This window comes from Podarcis filfolensis (genome assembly GCF_964270895.1).
Source record: "Podarcis filfolensis genome assembly, chromosome: 8".
Classification (NCBI taxonomy): domain Eukaryota; kingdom Metazoa; phylum Chordata; class Lepidosauria; order Squamata; family Lacertidae; genus Podarcis; species Podarcis filfolensis.
This window is the reverse complement of record NC_139611.1, coordinates 8,006,959-8,027,595: the sequence shown is the minus strand read 5'-3', so window position 1 is coordinate 8,027,595 and position 20,637 is coordinate 8,006,959. Positions and strand designations below refer to the sequence as shown.

General features: G+C 46.4%; 1 protein-coding gene and 1 long non-coding RNA gene across 2 annotated transcripts in view; both read left to right on the top strand.

The window, feature by feature from the left end:
* TMEM116 (transmembrane protein 116) overlaps nt 1-20,637 on the top strand; it is a 38,118-nt gene that overhangs the window by 16,601 nt on the left and 880 nt on the right. The window contains exons 5-10 of the mRNA XM_083629594.1: nt 2,436-2,540; nt 9,006-9,055; nt 9,568-9,651; nt 12,470-12,596; nt 16,374-16,518; nt 16,969-17,042. Coding sequence (XP_083485720.1) covers nt 2,436-2,540; nt 9,006-9,055; nt 9,568-9,651; nt 12,470-12,596; nt 16,374-16,518; nt 16,969-17,042 — 585 coding nt within the window. The remainder of the gene's footprint in view (nt 1-2,435; nt 2,541-9,005; nt 9,056-9,567; nt 9,652-12,469; nt 12,597-16,373; nt 16,519-16,968; nt 17,043-20,637) is intronic.
* Nucleotides 18,705-20,576, top strand: LOC310769961. Its single transcript, XR_014551894.1, has 2 exons — nt 18,705-19,936; nt 20,364-20,576. It is a non-coding gene; the product is annotated as an uncharacterized lncRNA (long non-coding RNA).

Sequence of the window (20,637 nt, the reverse complement as noted above, 5' to 3'; positions counted from 1 at the left end):
TTTTCAATCCAGATTGATTCTAGATAGCAGTTCCTTGGTGCACTTTGGAAAACCCTCCCCCTGATTATCTTATCCATGCCTTTCAGTTCAGTTCAATTTGTTATTTCTACCCTGCCCATCAGGGACGCGGGTGGCGCTGTGGGTTAAACCACAGAGCCTAGGGCTTGCTGATCAGAAGGTCGGCGGTTCGAATCCCTGCCACGGGGTGAGCTCCCGTTGCTCGGTCCCTGCTCCTGCCAACCTAGCAGTTCGAAAGCATGTCAAAGTGCAAGTAGATAAATAGGTACCACTCTGGTGGGAAGGTAAATGGCGTTTCCATGCGCTGCTCTGGTTCGCCAGAAGCGGCTTAGTCATGCTGGCCACATGACCCAGAAGCTGTACGCCGGCTCCCTCAGCCAATAAATCAAGATGAGCACTGTAGCCCCAGAGTCGGTCACGACTGGACCTAATGGTCAGGGGTCCCTTTACCTTTACCTTTACCCTGCCCATCTGGCTGGGTTTCCCCAGCCACTCTGGGGAGCTCCCAACAAAAGAATAAAAATACGATATAAAACACCAGTCATTAAAAGCTTCCCTAAACAGGGCTGCCTTCAGATGTCTTCTAAAAGTCAGATAGTTGTTTATTTCCTTGACATCTGATGGGGGGGCGTTCCACTGGGCGGGCGCCACTACCGAGAAGGCCCTCTGCCTGGTTCCCTGTAACCTCACTTCTCACAGTGAGGGAACCGCCAGAAGTCCCTCGGAGCTGGACCTCAGTGTCCAGGCAGAACGATGGAGGTGGAGACGCTCCTTCAGGTATACTGGGCCGAGGCCGTTTAGGGCTTTAAAGGTCAGCACCAACACTTTGAATTGTGCTTGGAAATGTACCGGGAGCCAATGTAGGTCTTTCAGGACCGGTGTTATGTGCCTTTTCCTCCCCACACTTGAACTGCTTATAGAAAAGTTCTTAAGATCTTTCTCTCCTGTTGGAGAACAATTTGAAGACACCAACAGTTTCAGGGTTGAACCTTGATGTTCCAGGGACTCATGTATTCCACCCCATTTGCAGATGGAGGAGAATGCCAGGGTGGGGCAAGGTACAACGGACTGTGGCGTAAACTTGCTTATACAGTGGTACCTCGGGTTAAGAACTTGATTTGTTCTGGAGGTCCGTTCTTAACCTGAAACTGTTCTTAACCTGAAGCACCACATTAGCTAATGGGGCCTCCTGCTGCTGCTGCGCCATCACTGCACGATTTCTGTTTTTATCCTGAGTTCTGAGGGACAGTGGTACCTCGGGTTACATACGCTTCAGGTTACATACGCTTCAGGTTACAGACTCTGCTAACCCATAAATAGTACCTCAGGTTAAGACCTTTGCTTCAGGATGAGAACAGAAATCGTGCTCCGGTGGCACAGCAGAAGCAGGAGGCACCATTAGCTAAAGTGGTGTTTCAGGTTATATACCCCATTAGCTAAAGTGGTGTTTCAGGTTACATACCTCGGGTTACATACGCTTCAGGTTACAGACTCCGCTAACCCAGAAATAATACCTCGGGTTAAGAACTTTACCTCAGGATAAGAACAGAAATCATGCAGCGACGGCGCAGCAGCAGCAGGAGGCCCCGTTAGCTAAAGTGGTTCTTCAGGTTAAGAACGGACCTCCGGAACGAATTAAGTACTTAACCCGAGGTACCACTGTAGTAGTAAAAACTGCTTTCCAGAAATTACAAGCTTTTTTTACAGGACCACCGTAAATGACACAGGGTGCCTCTCCGCAAATGGTTTGTTTTGTTCATCCGAAATCTCCTGCCAATCAGCTGGTCCCCCGGGATTCCGGTGTTATGATAGGAGGAACTTTAACTCTTCTTCCTCATGGTATTCATAATATGATACAGTTCTAAAAAGTTCGTTTGTTGTTGTTTTCTCAAAAGGATGCTGGTGGGCAGGGGATGCCAAATTATTTCTGCCCTTAGCCCTTTCTGCCTTCAAACTCCATGCTGAGACACACCTCGGCCCAAGGCTGTTTTAACAATAATACGCAGAACTTTTCTTCCTTTGGATTTGTCATTTTTCTTCTTATAAGAACAGTTATTATGGCAGGTGGGTGCCGGAAAAGCCATTTTAAAATCCAAGAATATGCCAGTCATTTTAAAATGGAAATAGCCACTTAAAGCTTCATATTCTGCAATTCTGTGTCATTTGTGTATGTGTCCCAGAATTCAGCATCCTGAAAATGGCACGTTTTATTTTTATTTTTTAGAAGCAAGTGGCTTCTAAAATGATGAAAATCATTTTGACAGCATGCAGGCAGTTCTTAGTGAAATCCCAATGGCCTGGAGGGAGCTTAGCTGAGTAGAGGATTCCATACTTGCACAGATCCCAAGTTTATACACGGTGTGATTGCAGAATTGTGGGTCATGCATGTTGTCCAACCATGTTCCTCCTTTTTCCAGATCTTCTATGTTGCCTCCTTCTTGTATACTGTCAATTACACCTGGCACCTTTACATAGACTTGAAGATGAAATACAACCAGAATCTACAAAACCGGCCACCCCAGGTAAATTTCGTTTTGGTAACAGCTTGTATATTTTTAAGAATAACTTCGTGCGGTAAAAGCTATGCGATTCACACAGATTATGACAAAGAAATCGCAAGCAGAGAGTCAGTGCGTAATAGCAAAATGCAAAACATTAAAACAGATACTGACGTGATTCCTGTGAGCTGTTATGATGCTTTGAAGAAAAGGCAGAGCGGTCCATGATGACCCTAAAGACTCACGGGCAGGGAAGGCCATACAGTGGTATCTTGGTTAACAAACTTAATCCGTTCCGGAAGTCCGTGCTTAAACCAAAGCGTTCTTAAACCAAGGCGTGCTTTCCCATAGCAGCGGGAAAGTTTACAAATGGAACACGCCCAACAGGAAGCGAAACATGTTCTTATTCCAAGGCAAAGTTCACAAACCAAAACACCTACTTCTGGGTTTGCAGCGTTCTTAATCCAAGTTGTTCATAAACTACCGTATTTTTTGCTCTATAAGACTCACTTTTTCCCTCCTAAAAAGTAAGGGGAAATGTGTGTGCGTCTTATGGAGCGAATGCAGGCTGCGCAGCTATCCCAGTAGCCAAAACAGCAAGAGGGATTGCTGCTTTCACTGCGTAGCGATCCCTCTTGCTGTTCTGGCTTCTGAGATTCAGAATATTTTTTTTCTTGTTTTCCTCCTCCAAAAACTAGGTGCGTCTTGTGGTCTGGTGCATCTTATAGAGCGAAAAATATGGTAAATTGTTCTTAAACCATGGTATCACTGTTTGGGGAAAGATGGGCAGCTTCATATAAGAAAAATGTATATGGGTGTAGGTTTGTATTGGAGTGTGGCGCATAATGGTTAGAGTTTTGGACTAGAACTTGGGAGACAAGGGTTCGAATCCCCACTCAGCCATTAAGTTCACTGGGTAACATTGGGCCAGTCCCTGCTTCTTAGCCTAACCTACCTGGTGGGGATTAAATGACAAGGGGAACCATGTACGTCACCTTGAGCTCCTTGGAGGAAAAAGTGGGACCTAAATGCAATGCATAAACACATACACTTAAAATTAATAATTAACAAAATTCATGTAGTCCTATGGAACTCCTTCCCACAGGAGGCAGTGATGACCACCAGCTTAAAAGGTAAAGGTACCCCTGCCCGTACGGGCTAGTCGTGTCCGACTCTAGGGTTGTGCGCTCATCTCACTTAAGAGGCCGGCAGCCAGCGCTGTCTGCAGACACTTCCGGGTCACGTGGCCAGCGTGACAAAGCTGCTCTGGCGAGCCAGCACCAGCGCAGCACACGGAAACGCCGTTTACCTTCCCGCTATAAAGCGGTACCTATTTATCTACTTGCACTTAGGGGTGCTTTCGAACTGCTAGGTGGGCAGGAGCTGGGACCGAAAGACAGGCGCTCACCCCGCCGTGGGGATTCGAACCACCGACCATAAGATTGGCAAGTCCTAGGCACTGAGGTTTTACCCACAGCGCCACCCGCGTTGGATGGGTTTAAAAGAGGATTAGACAAATTCACAGAGGAAAAGGCTATCAATGGCTACTAGCCACAATGGCTATGCTCCACAGTCAGAAGCAGACATGCTCCTGTAAATGAGTCGCTGGAGCACACAGGCAGAGAAAGCACTCTTGTGTTTGGGTCCAGTTTCCCACAGGCACCTGGATGGCTGCTGTGAGAACAGGATGCCAACCGAGATACAATACGATAATCTTTATTGTCATTGTCCCATACAGAACAACAAAATTGAAAAAAATCTACATAAGACATTCAAAAACCAACAAGCCTGCTATCCCAGCTATTCTAACCTGGTTAGCCCCCTAAAAACTCTGATACCCCATTTTAAAATACAATATACTCCCATAGAGACTCCTTATACTGCATTCAAAACCAAAATCGCATTTGGATAGAAACTGTTTCTCAGGCAGCCAGTCCTAGTCTTTATAACCCTGTACCTTCTTCCAGAAGGCAGAAGCTGAAAGAGATCATTTCCGGGGTGCACACTATCCTGCGCTATCTCTGCAGCTTTCTTATGGCACCTGGAAGCATAGATTTGATCCAAGGTGGGAAGAGTGCACCCAATTATTCTCTCCGCAGTCTTTACAACCCTGGACAGCATTGTTTTTTCCCTGATCCAAAAGGCTCTTCAAACATTCTTAGAGAACATGGATTTGATGCTTGCAAATTCCGGGAGTGATTCCCCTCTATTTTCTTTTCATACAGGGCTGGGGGCATTTTTTGTGAGATTGTGGTGTGGTGTGTATAAGTGTATAACCCTAATAACATGGTGCGTGCCCATGGAGGCTCTCCGAAATTTAATGGACACCTTGCCTGCTTGTAGTTTCTCTACCTTCCACCACCGCTTCTTCATATTATATATGTTATATAATATATTATATAACATATTATATGTGTTATATTGCTGGCCGGTTTGGCACCTTCTTTGCTATCCTGAACACAGAGTTGCAGGGAGCATTATTAAAAAAGCAAGTAAGATGTTTGCTCTTTTGATTAATGATCTACTAGAGGGTGAAAACCATAACTGGCCTGAGACATACAATCATATGACCTGCATCATGTGATATAGCCTCCTACATCAGGCTACTACAAATACTTTGGATCTCAAGCATTGATCCTTGATGTGAGATTCACGCTATTCTGAGAAAATTCTGAGTGTCTGTTGGGGAAAAGCCATGGAGTCTGGGCTTGTCTTGTACCTGCTAATCCGCTCCCTGATGGGAAAGTGACGCATAGACTTGCATCCATGCATAGCCATGTAATGTTTGGTGGGTGTTGTCTAGGGTGGTCCGCAAAGGAATGGTTGCTGTTTGCAGTGTCAGTAACCTGAGCAGAGCAGGTTGTCCTGGGAAGAGGCGGACGCAAAACCGCTCCCTTGCCGTCATCTGCCCTCGAACAACACTCTTGAGGAGCGAGCGTCACTGTTTGGGAACAGAGGGACACAGTTCTGAGAAATAGACAAACCTAAGTAAATACTTCACCTGCTCTGTGATCAGCAGTCCCTCCACAACTGGCTCAACTCAGAACGGACACCGCTGTCTCAGGGAACACAAGGAGCCCTCTGTGTACTTTCTGCAGGTGGAGGCAGCTGCACAATTTGTGAGCTGGATTGCTAGGTTGGTAAAGCAAGGGACAAGGGTGGCGCTGTGGGTTAAACCACAGAGCCTAGGACTTGCCGATCAGAAGGTCGGCGGTTCAAATCCCCACGACGGGGCGAGCTCCCGTTGCTCGGTCCCTGCTCCTGCCAACCTAGCAGTTCGAAAGCAGGTCAAAGTGCAAGTAGATAAATAGGTACCACTCCGGCGGGAAGGTAAACGGTGTTTCCGTGCGCTGCTCTGGTTCGCCAGAAGCGGCTTAGTCATGCTGGCCACATGACCCGGAAGCTGTACGCCGGCTCCCTCAGCCAATAAAGCGAGATGAGCGCCGCAACCCCAGAGTCGGCCACGACTGGACCTAATGGTCAGGGGTCCCTTTACCTTTACCTAAAGCATTTCCAGTTACCTACCAATGGCAACAACCAAAGAGCTGGCAAAGAAACATTTCTCTGCCTTTCTCCTAACACAAGAACTCGTGGACATTCAATGAAGCTGAATGCTGTAAGATTCAGAACAGATTCAGTAAAGTCCTTCTTCGCGCAACACATGGTTAAAGAGTGGAACTCACTTCCAGGCGAGGCAGGGATGCCCGCCAACTTGGATGGCTTTAAAAGACAAATTGGACAAATTGGGGAAGAGGAGGCCTGATGGGACTGAAGTTTGTGAGTTGTGCATTGGGAAGAGTTTGCATTAAAATGCAAGGAGTAGCAAATTTCTCCCCCTTCGTTACGAACTACAACTCCCAACATTGGCCAGGCTGATTGAGGCAGCTCTCTCTCTCTCTCTCTCTCTCTCTCTCTCTCTCTCTCTCTCTCTCTCTCTCTGTTTCTTTCTCTTTCTCTCTTTTCAGCTTCACTTACTTCCTCTTTCTCTTCTGTCAACTTTTGCCTCCTCACTCTTATGAGTGCTGCCCATAAATCCAGGTCTGGAAGAGAAAAAGAAAGAAGGGGGAAAAATGGGAAACACTCCCATTGCATAACAAGTTATTTGTCTCCTTGGTGTGGGATATTCCCTTGTCAGCCTCTTCCTCCTGGTTCTCAAGCATCTACAGTGGTACCTCGGGTTACATACGCTTCAGGTTCCATACGCTTCAGGTTACAGACTCCACTAATCCAGAAATATTACCTCGGGTTAAGAACTTTGTTTCAGATTGAGAACAGAAATTGTGCGGTGGTGATGCGGCGGCAGCAGGAGGCCCCATTAGCTAAAGTGGTGCTTCAGGTTAAGAACAGTTTCAGGTTAAGAACAGACCTCCAGAACAAATTAAGTTCTTAACCTGAGGTACCACTGTACTACCCACCCACACCCCTTCCCTCCAATAGCTGGAGATGCTGAGGTCAAGCTGCCCCCAGGCACCTAAAGATTCAGGCCTGGACCACAAACCCGCAGTGTAGGCACCCAAAGCAGCCACAAGACTCAGGAGGAAAGGGTCTGCAAACCATATGAGGAATGGTTGAGGGAGTTGGGGATGTTTAGCCTGGAGAAGATGAGTCTTGAGAGGAAATATGAGAGCCATCTTCAAACATCTGAAGGGCTGCCATATGGAAGATGGAGCGAGCTTGTTTTCTGCTGCTCCAGAAGAGAGGATCAAATCAATAGATTCAAATGGCAAGGAAGGAGTTTCCTGCTAAACTTCAGGAAGCACTTTCTGAAGGCAAGACATGTTTAACAGTGGAAAGAATTAGCTTAGAAGGTGGGAGGCTCTCCTTCACTGGAGGTTTTTAAGCAGAGGTTGGATGGCCACCTGGCAAGGATTCTTGAGCTGTGATTCCAGAATTGCAGAGGGTGGACAAGATGAGCTTTGGGGATCCTTTCCAACAGTACAATTCTCTGATTCCACATCTTCCTGTGAGGAAGATCTCTTAGGACACAAACACCAGATGTTGGCATTTGGCATGGCCTGGAAACCCAACACTGTCAGACCTTACTTTGAACTTCCCAATGACTGGAATAACACCTATCTTTACCTCTATGTAACCCCACTGTGGGATGTGGGTGGCGCTGTGGGTTAAACCACTTAGCCTAGGACTTGCCGATCAGAAGGTCAGCAGTTCGAATCCCCGTGAAGGGGTGAGCTCCCGTTGCTCGGTCCCTGCTCCTGCCAACCTAGCAGTTCGAAAGCATGTCAAAGTGCAAGTGGATAAATAGGTACCGTTCCAGTGGGAAGGTAAACGGCGTTTCTGTGCGCTGCTCTGGTTTGCCAGAAGTGGCTTAGTCATGCTGGCCACATGACCCGGAAGCTGTACGCCGGCTCCCTCGGCCAATAAAGCGAGATGAGCGCCGCAACCCCAGAGTCGGTCACGACTGGACCTAATGGTCAGGGGTCCCTTTACCTTTAACCCCACTGCAGGTTCCTGCAGCCTGCTTCCTTGCTTTGGCTCATGACCCTTCCGTGGGATGAGTGATGGATGAATCTGCCAAACCAGTGTCTCTTTTTCCAGTACATTTGTACCTTGGTTAATGAATGACTTGCGAGTCAAACATTTTGGCTCCTGAACACTGCAAACCCAGAAGTGAGTGTTCTGGTTTGCCAATGTTCTTTTGGAATCCAAACGTCCAGTGTGGCTTCCTTGATTTCTGATTGGCTGCTGGAGCTTCCTTGGTTCCCGAATGTTTTGGAAGTCAAACAGACTTCCGGAACGGATTCCATTCGGCTTCCAAGGTACCACTGTTCAGTCTTAAGTTCACTTCCCTACAATTCTGCATGTGTGTGTGCTTCACCACCAGCCCTTTAAAATGTCATCCTGAAAATTCAGCATATGAATAGCTAGGAATACTCATGAGAAATCTCAGATTGCCCCACGAGATCTCACGATAGCATCCCAGAGCTGGCACACTGAGCGGGCCTTGCTCTTCCAAGCAAAATGGAGAGCTTAAAAGCTCTTTTTGCACCCAGTAAACAGAGAGTGCAGAGTGCAGAGAGAAGTGCCATGGTGCATCTGCAGCAGCACAACTGGACACCTTCATCTGCCCCAGCTCCAACAAAACATGTCTCTCCCACCTTGGTCTCTACAGCCGCCACAGCAAGCGCCACAGCAACTTTCCAACAGCTTAACTCCATCCCCAAAACTTCACTCCTCCATTGTCTCCCAAGCTAGATGGATGTCAGCAACTAACCTGGTAGGCCCAAGCAGGCTCGGTGTGGAAAGAGCTGCTAAACTCTCCAACTTCCTTGAGAATTGACTTGTGCAATTTGAGCCAGCCCACCTCCATCTGTGTGTGGTTGAAATTGTGCAAGTCAAATGAGTGTAAGATGGTGGATTACTGTCACACGCAATTGTTTTATGCATATCAAAATGGTGACTCCCCGTCTTGTGTCAAAACTATACAAAGCAGTTAAATCCCTTGTGTGTGGTTTTTTCTTTCTTTTGTAGATTCTAAGCTACGCAAATCACATTGGCCGAACAGCTATCTTTTTGTCTGGGTAAGTTTAAATGGTTTGGAATAGGGCTTCCTCCATTCAGAAAGAAAGGTTTGGTTTTGTTTTTAAAAAAGCAAAAGTAGTATATATTTAAGCAAACAACAATGTGGTTAGTGGAGAAGGTTGGTAAAGAAAGGTTTTTCTTCCTCTCTTATTACACTACAATTCCCAGAGTTGTTTGACAGTTAAGTCTCCATGCCCAAGGAACTCTGGGAATGGCAGTTCTGGGAGGAGAATGGGGGTCTCCTAACAACTAACTATCAGCACTCTTAACAAACTACAGCTCCCATAATCCTTTGGGGGAAGCCAAGATTGTTTAAAGTGGCAGTGCTTTAAATGTAGTGCTTTAAATGTATGGTGTAGTCAAAGGTGGCCCAAAGATCTGATTCCATGTGAAGCAGATTCAGATATCCACTCACTCTGGACTGTGACCAATCCGGTTTCTTTGTTGTCCCTGGAAAGAAGATTTACGGGAGGCCTGTCTTAACTGGGACGCTGTCAATTTCTTCTTCCAGCTCTGTCCCTCTCTTACTGATGGTTCCTGTGTTTGGGCTGGGCAACTATTACGAATGTTATCAGAACTTCACTGCGGAACATGGGTGAGTCAACCTGACCGCACTTCAGTTGTTGCTGAATGAACCCAATACTCCGGTGGTTCTATAGTTATCATTCTGTTGTGGCCATTGGGTCTATTGTCAGTCTCTACCTCTGATTCTTTAATCTCTTTCAATGTCTGGCTCATAAGATCAAGCCTCTTGATAACTGTTTGTTGCTCTTCCTGAGGGAGATTCCTAAAGGAGCTGAGAAAATCCTCTTCCAAAGGATTTACAGAGTGCTCAGATTCCTGAAGATGATTGTCTAGAGGAATCGGCTGTTCCTTTTCGCTCACCTGGTTATTTTGATGTTGGGCATGATCCTGCGAATTCAACTCAGGCGTGTCTGTTTCTTCCCCACCTGTCAAGTTTTTTTGTGATGTCATTACTTCCATCGGGGATCCAGGCTTTGGTTTTGTGGACCCCTCTGAAGCACCAGTCCTCATCTTACATAAGGGTGCAACAATAGAATTAAGAAATACCTGCTGAATGAATCAAGACTGCACCTTCCACAGCATTGAATGGAGCCCTCTAACAATTAGACATTTATTTAGCCATTGCAAAACTATCTGCATACCGCAATTTCATTTTTTTAAAAAAATCAAAGCGGTTTGCAACAATGATAGCATATTAAAAGCCAAACAACAATTTAAACACTTCATCAGCTGACTATTACGGAAAATGCTTCTTAATTTTCTTCATAAGCAGAATACTGCTTAGCATTACTGGGGATACTTATTACTGGGAATACTTAGCTTTACTGGGGATATAAGGTAAAGGTAAAGGGGCCCCTGACCATTAGGTCCAGTCATGGCCGACTCTGGGGTTGTGGTGCTCATCTCGCTTTACTGGCCGAGGGAGCCGGCGTACAGCTTCCGGGTTATGTGGCCAGCATGACTAAGCCACTTCTGGGGAGCCAGAACAGCACACGGAAACGCCGTTTACCTTCCCGCCGGAGCGGTACCTATTTATCTACTTGCACTTTGACCTGCTTTCGAACTGCTAGGTTGGCAGGAGCAGGGACCGAGCAACGGGAGCTCACCCCGTGGCAGGGATTCGAACCACTGACCTTCTGATCGGCAAGTCCTAGGCTCTGTGGCTTAACCCACAGCGCCACCTGCGTCCCTATGGAATCGAATATGTATTAATTGTTAGAGGCCAGGAGGGTTATCACAAGAAAATAGAAGTATTTAGAGGGATTAGCTAAGGATTTATGGTATAGCTAAATCTGGTCTGCAGTTACTGCTGAAAAAAATAACTAAAAAATCAAGGTACAGTAGAGAGCAAACAAAAAAAGCTTCATTTTCAAATACGTTGCAAATTTTAATTTTGTATATTAATGATTACAAGGTCCAAATGACTCTTAGGAATCATAGAATCATAGAATGGGATCCTGAGGGTCATTTAGTCCAACCCCCTACAATGCAGGAATCTCGGCTAAAGCATCCATGACAGATGGCCATCCAACCTCTGTTTAAAAACCTCCAAGGAAGGAGAGTCCACAACCTCTTGAGGAAGACCATTCCACCAGCTCTTACAGCTTTAAGTGAAAATTTCACTTATATTTATAAACAAAACATCTCTGTTTACATATCTTATTACCACCCCCACAACACCAATCATATATTTTCCCCGCGGAATGTGCATGAAACAACCAAATTTGAATTTTGTGCGTATGTTTAATTTTAGTTTTCATTCAATTTTGTTGTTCTTCTGTTCTTGTGTGTCGTTGCAGTGTATGTCCTTGTTTAAATAAATAAAAAGAAAAATACATTTTTTAACAGAAAGGAAAAAAAGCCTGGCTGCAAAGAAAAGTTTCCAGTAAACATTTGAGAATTAGTATAAAAGGTGAATCTCTCTTGGCAGAGTCTTACGCAGGAGCTGTGACACTAAAGGCTCGCTTCTGTGTTGATCTCAGATGAGCCTCGCCAACTACGACGTTCCTGCAGGTGATCTCAGTGATCAAGCTGGGATATAAGTGTTCAGTTGGCCCCTGAGATGCCCTGGACCTGTGTCATTCAGGGCTTTGTAAAATAATACAAGGAGCTTGAACCGGGCCCAGTTTGAGATGTCAGCCACGCTGGCCACCAGCGGAAGCTTCCAAGGGCAGCCCGACATTGAGCGTGTTGCAGTAATCCAGCCTCGAGGTTATCCGATCATGGGCTACAGCGACCAGGCTACTTGGGGTGCCTCCTTTTGACAATGATTGGCCCTGCCTGTGTGAGCCTCTACAGCCTGTCCCACTGGACTGTGAGTCCATATTGTGCTTTATCAGGGACTAGGGTCCCCTTCTAATAAATAATAATAATAATAAATTTTATTTATTTATACCCCGCCCTCCCCAGCCAGGGCGGCTAACACCAGGTATAAAAACAATTAATTAAAATACAACTTAAAAACAAGATTAAAATACAACATTAAAATGCAGCGTCATTTCAGTAGAAACTCAAATCAGAAACATTTTGGGGATGAAAACGTCAAATCTTCACCAAGGCCAACTATCCAGACTGGTCCTACGTGGGCCAGAAAAAAGCCAGGAGTTCCATAGGAGTTCCATCACAGAAGGAGAAAAGAAAAGAAAGAGGGGGAGGGAATCAAGTTGATTCCAAGTCAAAGGCCAGGCAGAACAACTCTGTCTTACAGGCCCTGCAGAAAGAAATCAGATCCTTCAGGGCCCTGGTCTCATGAGGCAGAGCGTTCCACCAGGCCGGAGCCAGTGTTGAAAAGGCCCTGACTCTGGTTGAGGCTAATCTGACTTCCTTAGGGCCCGGGACCTCTAGGGTGTTGCTATTTATGGACCTTCTATCTCCTTTCTGTCTGGCAGGTGCCTCTTGATGCACACGGAAGTCAAGTTCATCATGGGTCCCCATCAACATCCTTGCAGTGTGATGTTCTCTTATGGCATTGGAGTGTTTTTCATCTCATTCCTGGCCAGCTTCATTGCTATCCTGGTAAGAGACACAGGTGCTGATTGCAAAAAAGTTGGCCTCAGGAAAAGCAGAGCTGGGCTCCAGGTGATCTGGAATTTCAGGTGTGGGCAGGGAGGTATTCTAGAAGCCAGGGTGGGGTCTAAAACAGGAGGGATTCAATAAATAGGTAAAAACATAATGGTAAGGATTTGCTGAACCAACAATTTGAGGTGGAATACAAAAAAGGGAGGTATGAGGAGGTCTGGGAAACAGGCTAAAGGAAAATAAGCAATGGAAAATTTGTGTGTTTTTAATTATTTTTATTTTGTATTTTTGTTATTGTTATTTTTTTCATTTTATTGTAATACTTTAAAAAAATCTTAATAAATATCTTATAAAAAAAAACAGGAGGGATTCAGTTACAGGTAGGTAGCTGTGTTGGTCTGCCGTAGTCGAAACAAAATAAAAAAAATTCTTCCAGTAACACCTTAGGAACAGTTGGTTTGTTATTGGTATGAGCTTTCATGTGCATGCACACTTCTATAGATAAGGTATCTGAAGAAGTGTGCATGCACACGAAAGCTCATACCTTATGGTGCTGGAGGAGACTCTTGAGAGTCCCATGGACTGCAAGAAGATCAAACCTCTCCATTCTTAAGGAAATCAGCCCTGAGTGCTCACTGGAAGGACAGATCCTGAAGCTGAGGCTCCAATACTTTGGCCACCTCATGAGAAGAGAAGACTCCCTGGAAAAGACCCTGATGCTGGGAAAGATGGAGGGCACAAGGAGAAGGGGACGACAGAGGACGAGATGGTTGGACAGTCTTCTCGAAGCTACCAGCATAAGTTTGACCAAACTGCGGGAGGCAGTGGAAGACAGAAGTGCCTGGCGTGCTCTGGTCCATGGCATCACGAAGAGTCGGACACGACTAAACGACTAAACAACAACAACGTGCTACTGGAAGAATTTTTTTTATTTTATTTCGAGGAGGGATTCAGGTTCTGGAACAGCGAGAAGGGCCAGAGATAGGGGCATAGAATCAAAACTAGGCAGAGATCAAGACCCAAAGCAGTACCCACGGGAAAGACTCAGGCACGAGACAAGTTGGCTGGACTGGAGAGTCAAGCCTTGAGGCCCTTAGGATCAGCTGGCAGTACATGGGAAGCTGCCTTGTACAGATCATTCGCCCATCTGGATCAATATTTCCTACACTGACTGGCAGCAGCTCTCTGGGGTTTTGGACTGGGTTCTCGCCCAAGCCCTGCCTGGAGATGCTGTCGGGGACTGAACCTGGGACCTTTTGCATGCAAAGCAGATGTTGTATCTGTTATTTACTGAAGTTCTCACCCTGGGCCAGCAGGGGGATACTGTAGATAGTCATGCAAATAAGGGATCGAAAATGACGCTCAGTGATTCAGCTTAGATGGTGGCCACATCTGGCTGTGCTCTGATGTCCATCGATCCCACCTTCGTCGCCAGTGTTAAGTCATGGGTGAACATATCAGACGACACAGCGATTCTTCAAACAGCTCTTCTTTATTCACAGGCCAGAACAGAACTGAACTGAAGGGTTCAGTCGGCCTGCTTATATAGAGCTCCAGTACAACGTAACTGTAAATTTTCTAAAACTATCCAGTATCACTGAGCTACAGACTGGTGTTGCAACCCAGAGGGCCTAGTCCACCAGGCTTAAAATGGAAAGGGGAAGCAGGCAGTGCAGGCAGTGAGGCTTCGGGAAACCCTAGTTTGGGACAACACTCGCCACAAACTCCCCACAGTAGAATCATGGAATCATAGATATTTTTTCCCTGGGGTGACATCACTCTCTGTAATCCTGGTAGCCTCCCTCTCCGAGCTCTGCTATTGCCTTTTGCGAACTAACTCACAGCTGGTGTCTATCCCCTTTCTTGCCTGAAACTGAATGTCCCGCCTTTTCTGCCATCGCCTGTTTTTGTTCTTCAATGGCACCTCTCTCCGCCAATCTCCTGAGGAAGCTGGCTTGACTTATTTTTTAGGCCTTGCCAAATAATTTGACCGAACCCCTCATTTACTAATTTCAGAAATTGTGGGGAGAACTGGGCACCCAGGAATTTTAGGAGAACCTTGCTCCCTGCAAACCCATAACTATGCAGTTTATGCTTACCCAACAGTTTCATAATGTGAAGGGAGTCCTCTGTTTTCATTTTTAGCTGCGTACATAATAAAGCTGTCCCTGTCTATTGCAAAAGAGTCTTTGTGCTTTAAACCATATGTGAATTTTATTCTGTTAGTCAATTTTTCCACAAGTGCTGCTTAACATACTGCATTGTACCAGTTTGTCAAAGATGCAGCCCCCCCCGATTCTTCCAGCATTTCATTATTACGAGCCTGGCCACCAGGGCTTTGAACTGTAACTTAGTGCTACCTCGTGCAGAAAGGCTGAGCAGAGCCAGCTCTGGACATTTAGACGTGTTTGGTTCAGTATTTGCTTTTATTTCAACAAATTCTTCCTGGAACTGAGCCACTTTCCCACATGCCCACCACATGCTGATGAGACCCCAACGTTCTCTTGCATTTTGATGACTAGGAAGAGCCAATGTCGGATGGGTGTATCGGTGTGAGATACAATTTTTGCAATACAATGCAATTGCATCTTATGGGCAATTGACTTCCACAATTTCAACCCTGCAAATTGAAACCTTGCAAATTAATTGCATGCAAGGTGGAGAGCGTAAAAAGCTCATTTTGTGCTGTGTTTTCCTGATGTGGAAAGAGCTTTTAAGCACCCCACGTTGCCTACTGGGCTCTGGGATGCTCTCATGAGATTTCACGGGAACTTAAATGGCCTTATGAGATCTCGTGAGGGCATCTCAGAACTTGTGTGCTGAATGAGACGTGCCCATTAAGGAAAGCAAAGTGCTTAAAAGCTCTCTGCCTTGCTTGGAGGGTAAGGTCTGCTCTCGTGCTGGCTCAGGAAAGTAAGGAGGGTCACGGGAGGGCAGTTCAAGTATATGTGGTTTTGCATATATGGGGCTGTGCAATGTCTGGTTTTCAACATCGCAATATATCACCAGCTAAACATAGCAATATACCAATATATCACATCTGAAATAAGGCTGGAGCTATGTAGAGGCATTAGCTGGCTTCACGGTTTCCCCCACATTGTGATTTTTGCATAGCACACATACACACACACATCATGTTTTGCGATATATTGCCAGGACAAAAACTATGACGCCGATATCACAGTATAGACTTCAAACCAGTTTTGGACGCTGTATTAATATATCGCCCAGCCCTAAATGTAACTCACATGCCACATGCGATTTTGCTGTATTTTTTGTGCTACCTGTTTCATCTACTTCATTGCTATTATAAGCAGAAGGTTGTGCTGAATTTTATTTTATTTACACATTGAGTGTATTGCTCATGTTAGTGAGATTTATAGCAACACCTTCCTCTGAGGAAGTCAGGGTGTATTTAATCCTGGGCTTCATTGCTGCCTGGGGCTTAGAGCCCAAGCCCTCCTCATTAAACGTGATCAGGAGGAACTACAGTGGAACCTCGGGTTGCGGACGTAATCCATGATGGAGGCATGTCCGCAACCCGCAGCGTTTGCATCCTGAAGTGCCGCGTTTGTGTAGGCGCGATTTGACGCTTCTGCGCATGCTCAAAGCACGATTTAGCGCTTCTGCGCATGCGGCGAAACCCAGAAGTAACCTGTTCCGGTACTTCCGGGTTTCCCGCAGTCCATAACCCGAAAACACGTAACCTGAAGCGTCCGTAACATGAGGTATGACTGTAGTAGATTCTGATAACTGGTTTTGGTTTTTCTGCAGGTTTTGCTTCTCCAAGCCAGAGGGCTGTACAAGAGGTTTCTGAATTCAACCGGCTACGTGGGCGATCAGGAGTGGGCAATGATTAAGATGGTAGAGCAAAGAGTGTTTTTGTACCCCATGATATTTTTTTGCTGCTGGGGTCCAGGTAAGGAAAGCTGGGGAATGCCCTGCCTTTGACAGTCTGTCTTGTTACGTGTCTAGAAAGTCCATGAGAGTTACCCCCGGATAAGTAGATATAGATATATCTGTGGCTTGCCCTCTCAGATAAGTTAATTTAAAGGAAATAAATAAAACAATGTTCCTTCTTACCTTTTCTCCCGATAACCCACAAAAAAAGCATTCTGGAAAATTAGGGGCAGGTGATGATGGGAATTGTAGTCTGAATACATCTGGAGGGCTGAGGTTGAGGAAGCCTGCTTTAAAGTTTTGAAGTTTGCCACCCTGGGACTTCTTTGAGAGGATGCAGGTTTAATAAGTAAAACAAATAATTGGCTGGGGAAATAAAAACACCTAGCTGTGCCTTACTGAAGTCACTTTGGGGCTACAGCGATGTGATTTTATTGGTGACTGAGTCCTCCCCTTTTGATTTTTCCAGCCTTTATCCTTGGAATCTTCAGACTGACATCTTTGGAGCACACCAGGCCGTACATGGGATTTTGTGTTTTAGAGGTAAGCATTGTGTTAATCTTTGAAGCCCTGAACAACTTAGGTCCCGGGTAACTCAGAGATCGCCCGAACCCTCGATCACCTGCAGGAGAGTCTTTGCTTGTGCCCCGAGTTTATGACGCAAATTTGACAACAACAAGAAGCAGAGACTTTAGTGTTGTTGGCCCAGTCCTGTGGAACTCTGCGCCACTAGAGATTTAGCAGGTGCCTTTTTGTGCCAGGTTTTCAATGCCCGCTGAAATTTTTTTCTTTTCCATCAGGCTTATGCAGGCAATTAAGAATGCATTCCCCGCCCCCACAACAGTTATCCGATTTCTGATTTTAACATTTTTATATGGTTTTCATTGCATGGTTTTATGTACAGTTGTTGTTTATTTTTAAATTGAATACGGTTCTGAGAAATACAGATTCAAATGCGAACAGCCCTGTTACCTTGCTGAAAACAAGCAGGTCTGGACCTTGTCAATGCCTGAGCAAGTGATTGTGGAAATGTTCAGGGTGGCAGGAGAGGATATATTGTTTATTAATATCCTTCCTAACTTGCGCTAGCAATTTCCTTTCCTTAGCAGAGTTTACATTCCTCTTCTCATGCACAGCAAATAACTGGTTGCAGGCTCGTGTGAGCCTCTCACTATTATACAATTCAACCTGTCTCAGATTGAATTGTACGTTCCTGGTAAATTCCCTTGAATCCTTCTTAAAAAGAATAAAGATGCCACAATCTTATTCAAAGATGATAAAAATAAGTTTACTCACATCAGTTCACAGTTGGATCCCTGAAGGCAAACTTAGTTACCAATATGTACATGTGGATCTACCCCATATGGGGGAATAATCCCAGTGCTGCTGCTAGCTGAGAGCTAGCAGAGCAGTCCTAGCTAGAAGCTGGTCAAACGATGAAGGAAGTCAAAGAGAAAGAGGGGAGCTGTGTGACTTGTCCTTTTGTTACCTGGACAGGTAAGGTCACGCCCACCTTCTATCACATGCAAAAGGAAGGATGCTCCAGCCAGGAGGAACAGGAAGTTTTGACTGGCTGGACCAAACATTCCCTCGCATGTCTTCTCTAGTGTTACAAGGAATGTTGTACTTGATTGCCTCTCATGGATTACATCCCACAGTGATTGCGTGGGAGCTACATTTGGATCCCTCTGGGCTCCGTGACGGAAGCTGTCACTGCAAGGAAAATAAATAAAAATAAAACAAACAATGTGAGCCTCAGGTCAACCCCTGACGGCACCACTGATATGACCAGCACTGCAGACAATGGGACCTATGGGCTAGCCCTGCACGGTGGGCCCCTTGCCCCGACTGCAGCTGGGGTAATAAAGCCACATTAAAATGAATCCTAAAAACTAATAGCAAACTCATTCTCCACCTGCCAATTGCACCGTCCACCTTCCAAGAGAGAGGAAAGCATCACTCAAAGTTTGCAGAAGTTCAGAAAATATGTTGGAGTAAAGGTAAAGGTCCAGCCATGACCGACTCTGGGGTTGCGACACTCATCTCGCTTTATTGGCCAAAGGAGCCGGCGTACAGCTTCTGGGTCATGTGGCCAGCATGACTAAGCCGCTTCTGGCGAACCAGAGCAGTGCACGGAAATGCCATTTACCTTTCCGCGGAGCGGTACCTATTTATCTGCTTACACTTTTAAGTGCTTTTGAACTGCTAGGTTGGCAGGAGCAGGGACCGAGCAATGGGAGCTCACCCCGTTGCGGGGATTCGAACCGCCGACCTTCTGATCGGCAAGTCCCAGGCTCTGTGGTTTAACCCACAGCGCCACCTGTGTCCCGTTATGTTGGGGTAGGGGAATGCTAAAACAGCCCAGGGAAGACAGGAACAGGTTTTCCTGTCATCTCCAGCTGGGTGAGAGTGCCTTTTTCAAAAATGATTTTTTATGAAGACAACTCTGCATACAGCTTGTTCGCTTCAGCCCTGTGTGAGCTGGCTACAACTTATTGCCTAGGCTTGTAGGGTCCTGCCCGCCTCTGCTCCCCGCTCTTTTCATCTTCAGGGCTCAGTGGTTTGAGGGAGGGCAGAGATAATCACCAGCACCCCCTCCGCCCTCCAGGTCTCAAGTTTGGGCCCTGAAATCTATGGGGACGGGGGTGCTCCTAACCTGGCAAGTCTACTGAGCATGTTCAGGAGCTACACAACGCTGATCGACTTTTGCTTTTGGGCAGGTGGGTTGTTGTTTTTTAATAGAAAAAGCAGGATGGAGAAGGAAATGGAACTGTCATGCTTAACTAGGCCTTTTCCAGGAGGCGAGCAAAAGGGGCTGCAGTGTGTTGAACCCCGCTGCAACATTTTGTTGCAGGTTCTACTCGTCTTTCAAAATGGCACTGGATGCTCCTTCTGAAAAGCAAATGGGGATTTTTTTTGGGGGGTGGAGGTGGCTGCTCTTTGGGGCCACTCGGTTTATGGGATTTCTACCCCAGTATCTTCTCAGATGACAATCTACGCTGTCCTCCCCTCCCTGTGTTGCCATTTTATTCTAACGCCAACCCTGTGAGGTATGTCAGGCTGAGCGGATGAGCAACAGGTCCATGACAACCCAAGGAGAGTCGTGGGCACTAGTCATGTTATTTCATGTCAAATATTTATATTGGGGAGGGGCAGCGGTAGAGCACCTTGTTTCGAATGCGGAAGGTACGAAAAGGGGGGGAAAGCTGAGGCAAACAATTTCAGAGGAGGCCTTTTTGTCTGTTTAAAGATGTGGATAAGGAGACGGAATACATTTAAGGGAGGAAAACAGGGTGATAGCCGAAGAAAAGCACAGTAAACAGCAGCAACAGTGAGGATAGAGGCTGGAAACGGACTAGGCCTCAACATGAAAGCAAAGTACCGTATTTTTCACTCTATAGGATGCACTTTTTCCCCTCCAAAAATTAAGGGGACATGTGTGTGCGTCCTATGGAGCGAATGCAGGCTCCTTGGCTTCAGCGATAGCAACGCGAAGCCTCCGAAGCGCAGAGGGAGCACTCCCTCCGCGCTCTGGAGGCTTCGCGTTGCTTTCGCTGAAGCCTGGAGAGCAAGAGGGGTCGGTCAGCGAAAGGAACCTGAAGCCTTTGGAGTGCAGCACGAGTTCCCGCTGCGCTCCAAAGGCTTCAGGTGGCTATCCCTGAAGCCTTTCGAGCGCAGCGGGACCTCACGATGCGCTCCAAAGGCTTCGGGTTCCTTTTGCTGAAGCTGGGAGAGCAAGACTCTCCTGGCTTCAGCCGAGAGGGAGAGCTGCGCAGCGGCTCTTCAGTGAAGCAGGAGGAGAAATGGAAGGGGCTCCGTTTATCCTGCCGCTTCGCTGTAGGGGCGCTGAGCAGAGAGGGGGAGAATATTTTTTTCCCTGTTCTCCCCCTCCTATGGTCCAGTGCGTCCTATGGCCCGGTGTGTCCTATAAAGCGAAAAATACGGTATTTCATGGAGTTGGACCAGTGGCTTTCAGGCAAGGGTCCCTCCCAGACCTACCTGGAGGTGTCAGGGATCGAACCCAAGACCTTCAGCATGCAGATCAAGGGGTTTAGTGCTGCATTGTGTTCCTTCCCCCCCTAAAAAGTAAATTAAGGTGGTAGTCCTCATGGTCTTGAGGGGGTGGGAAAGAGCTGGT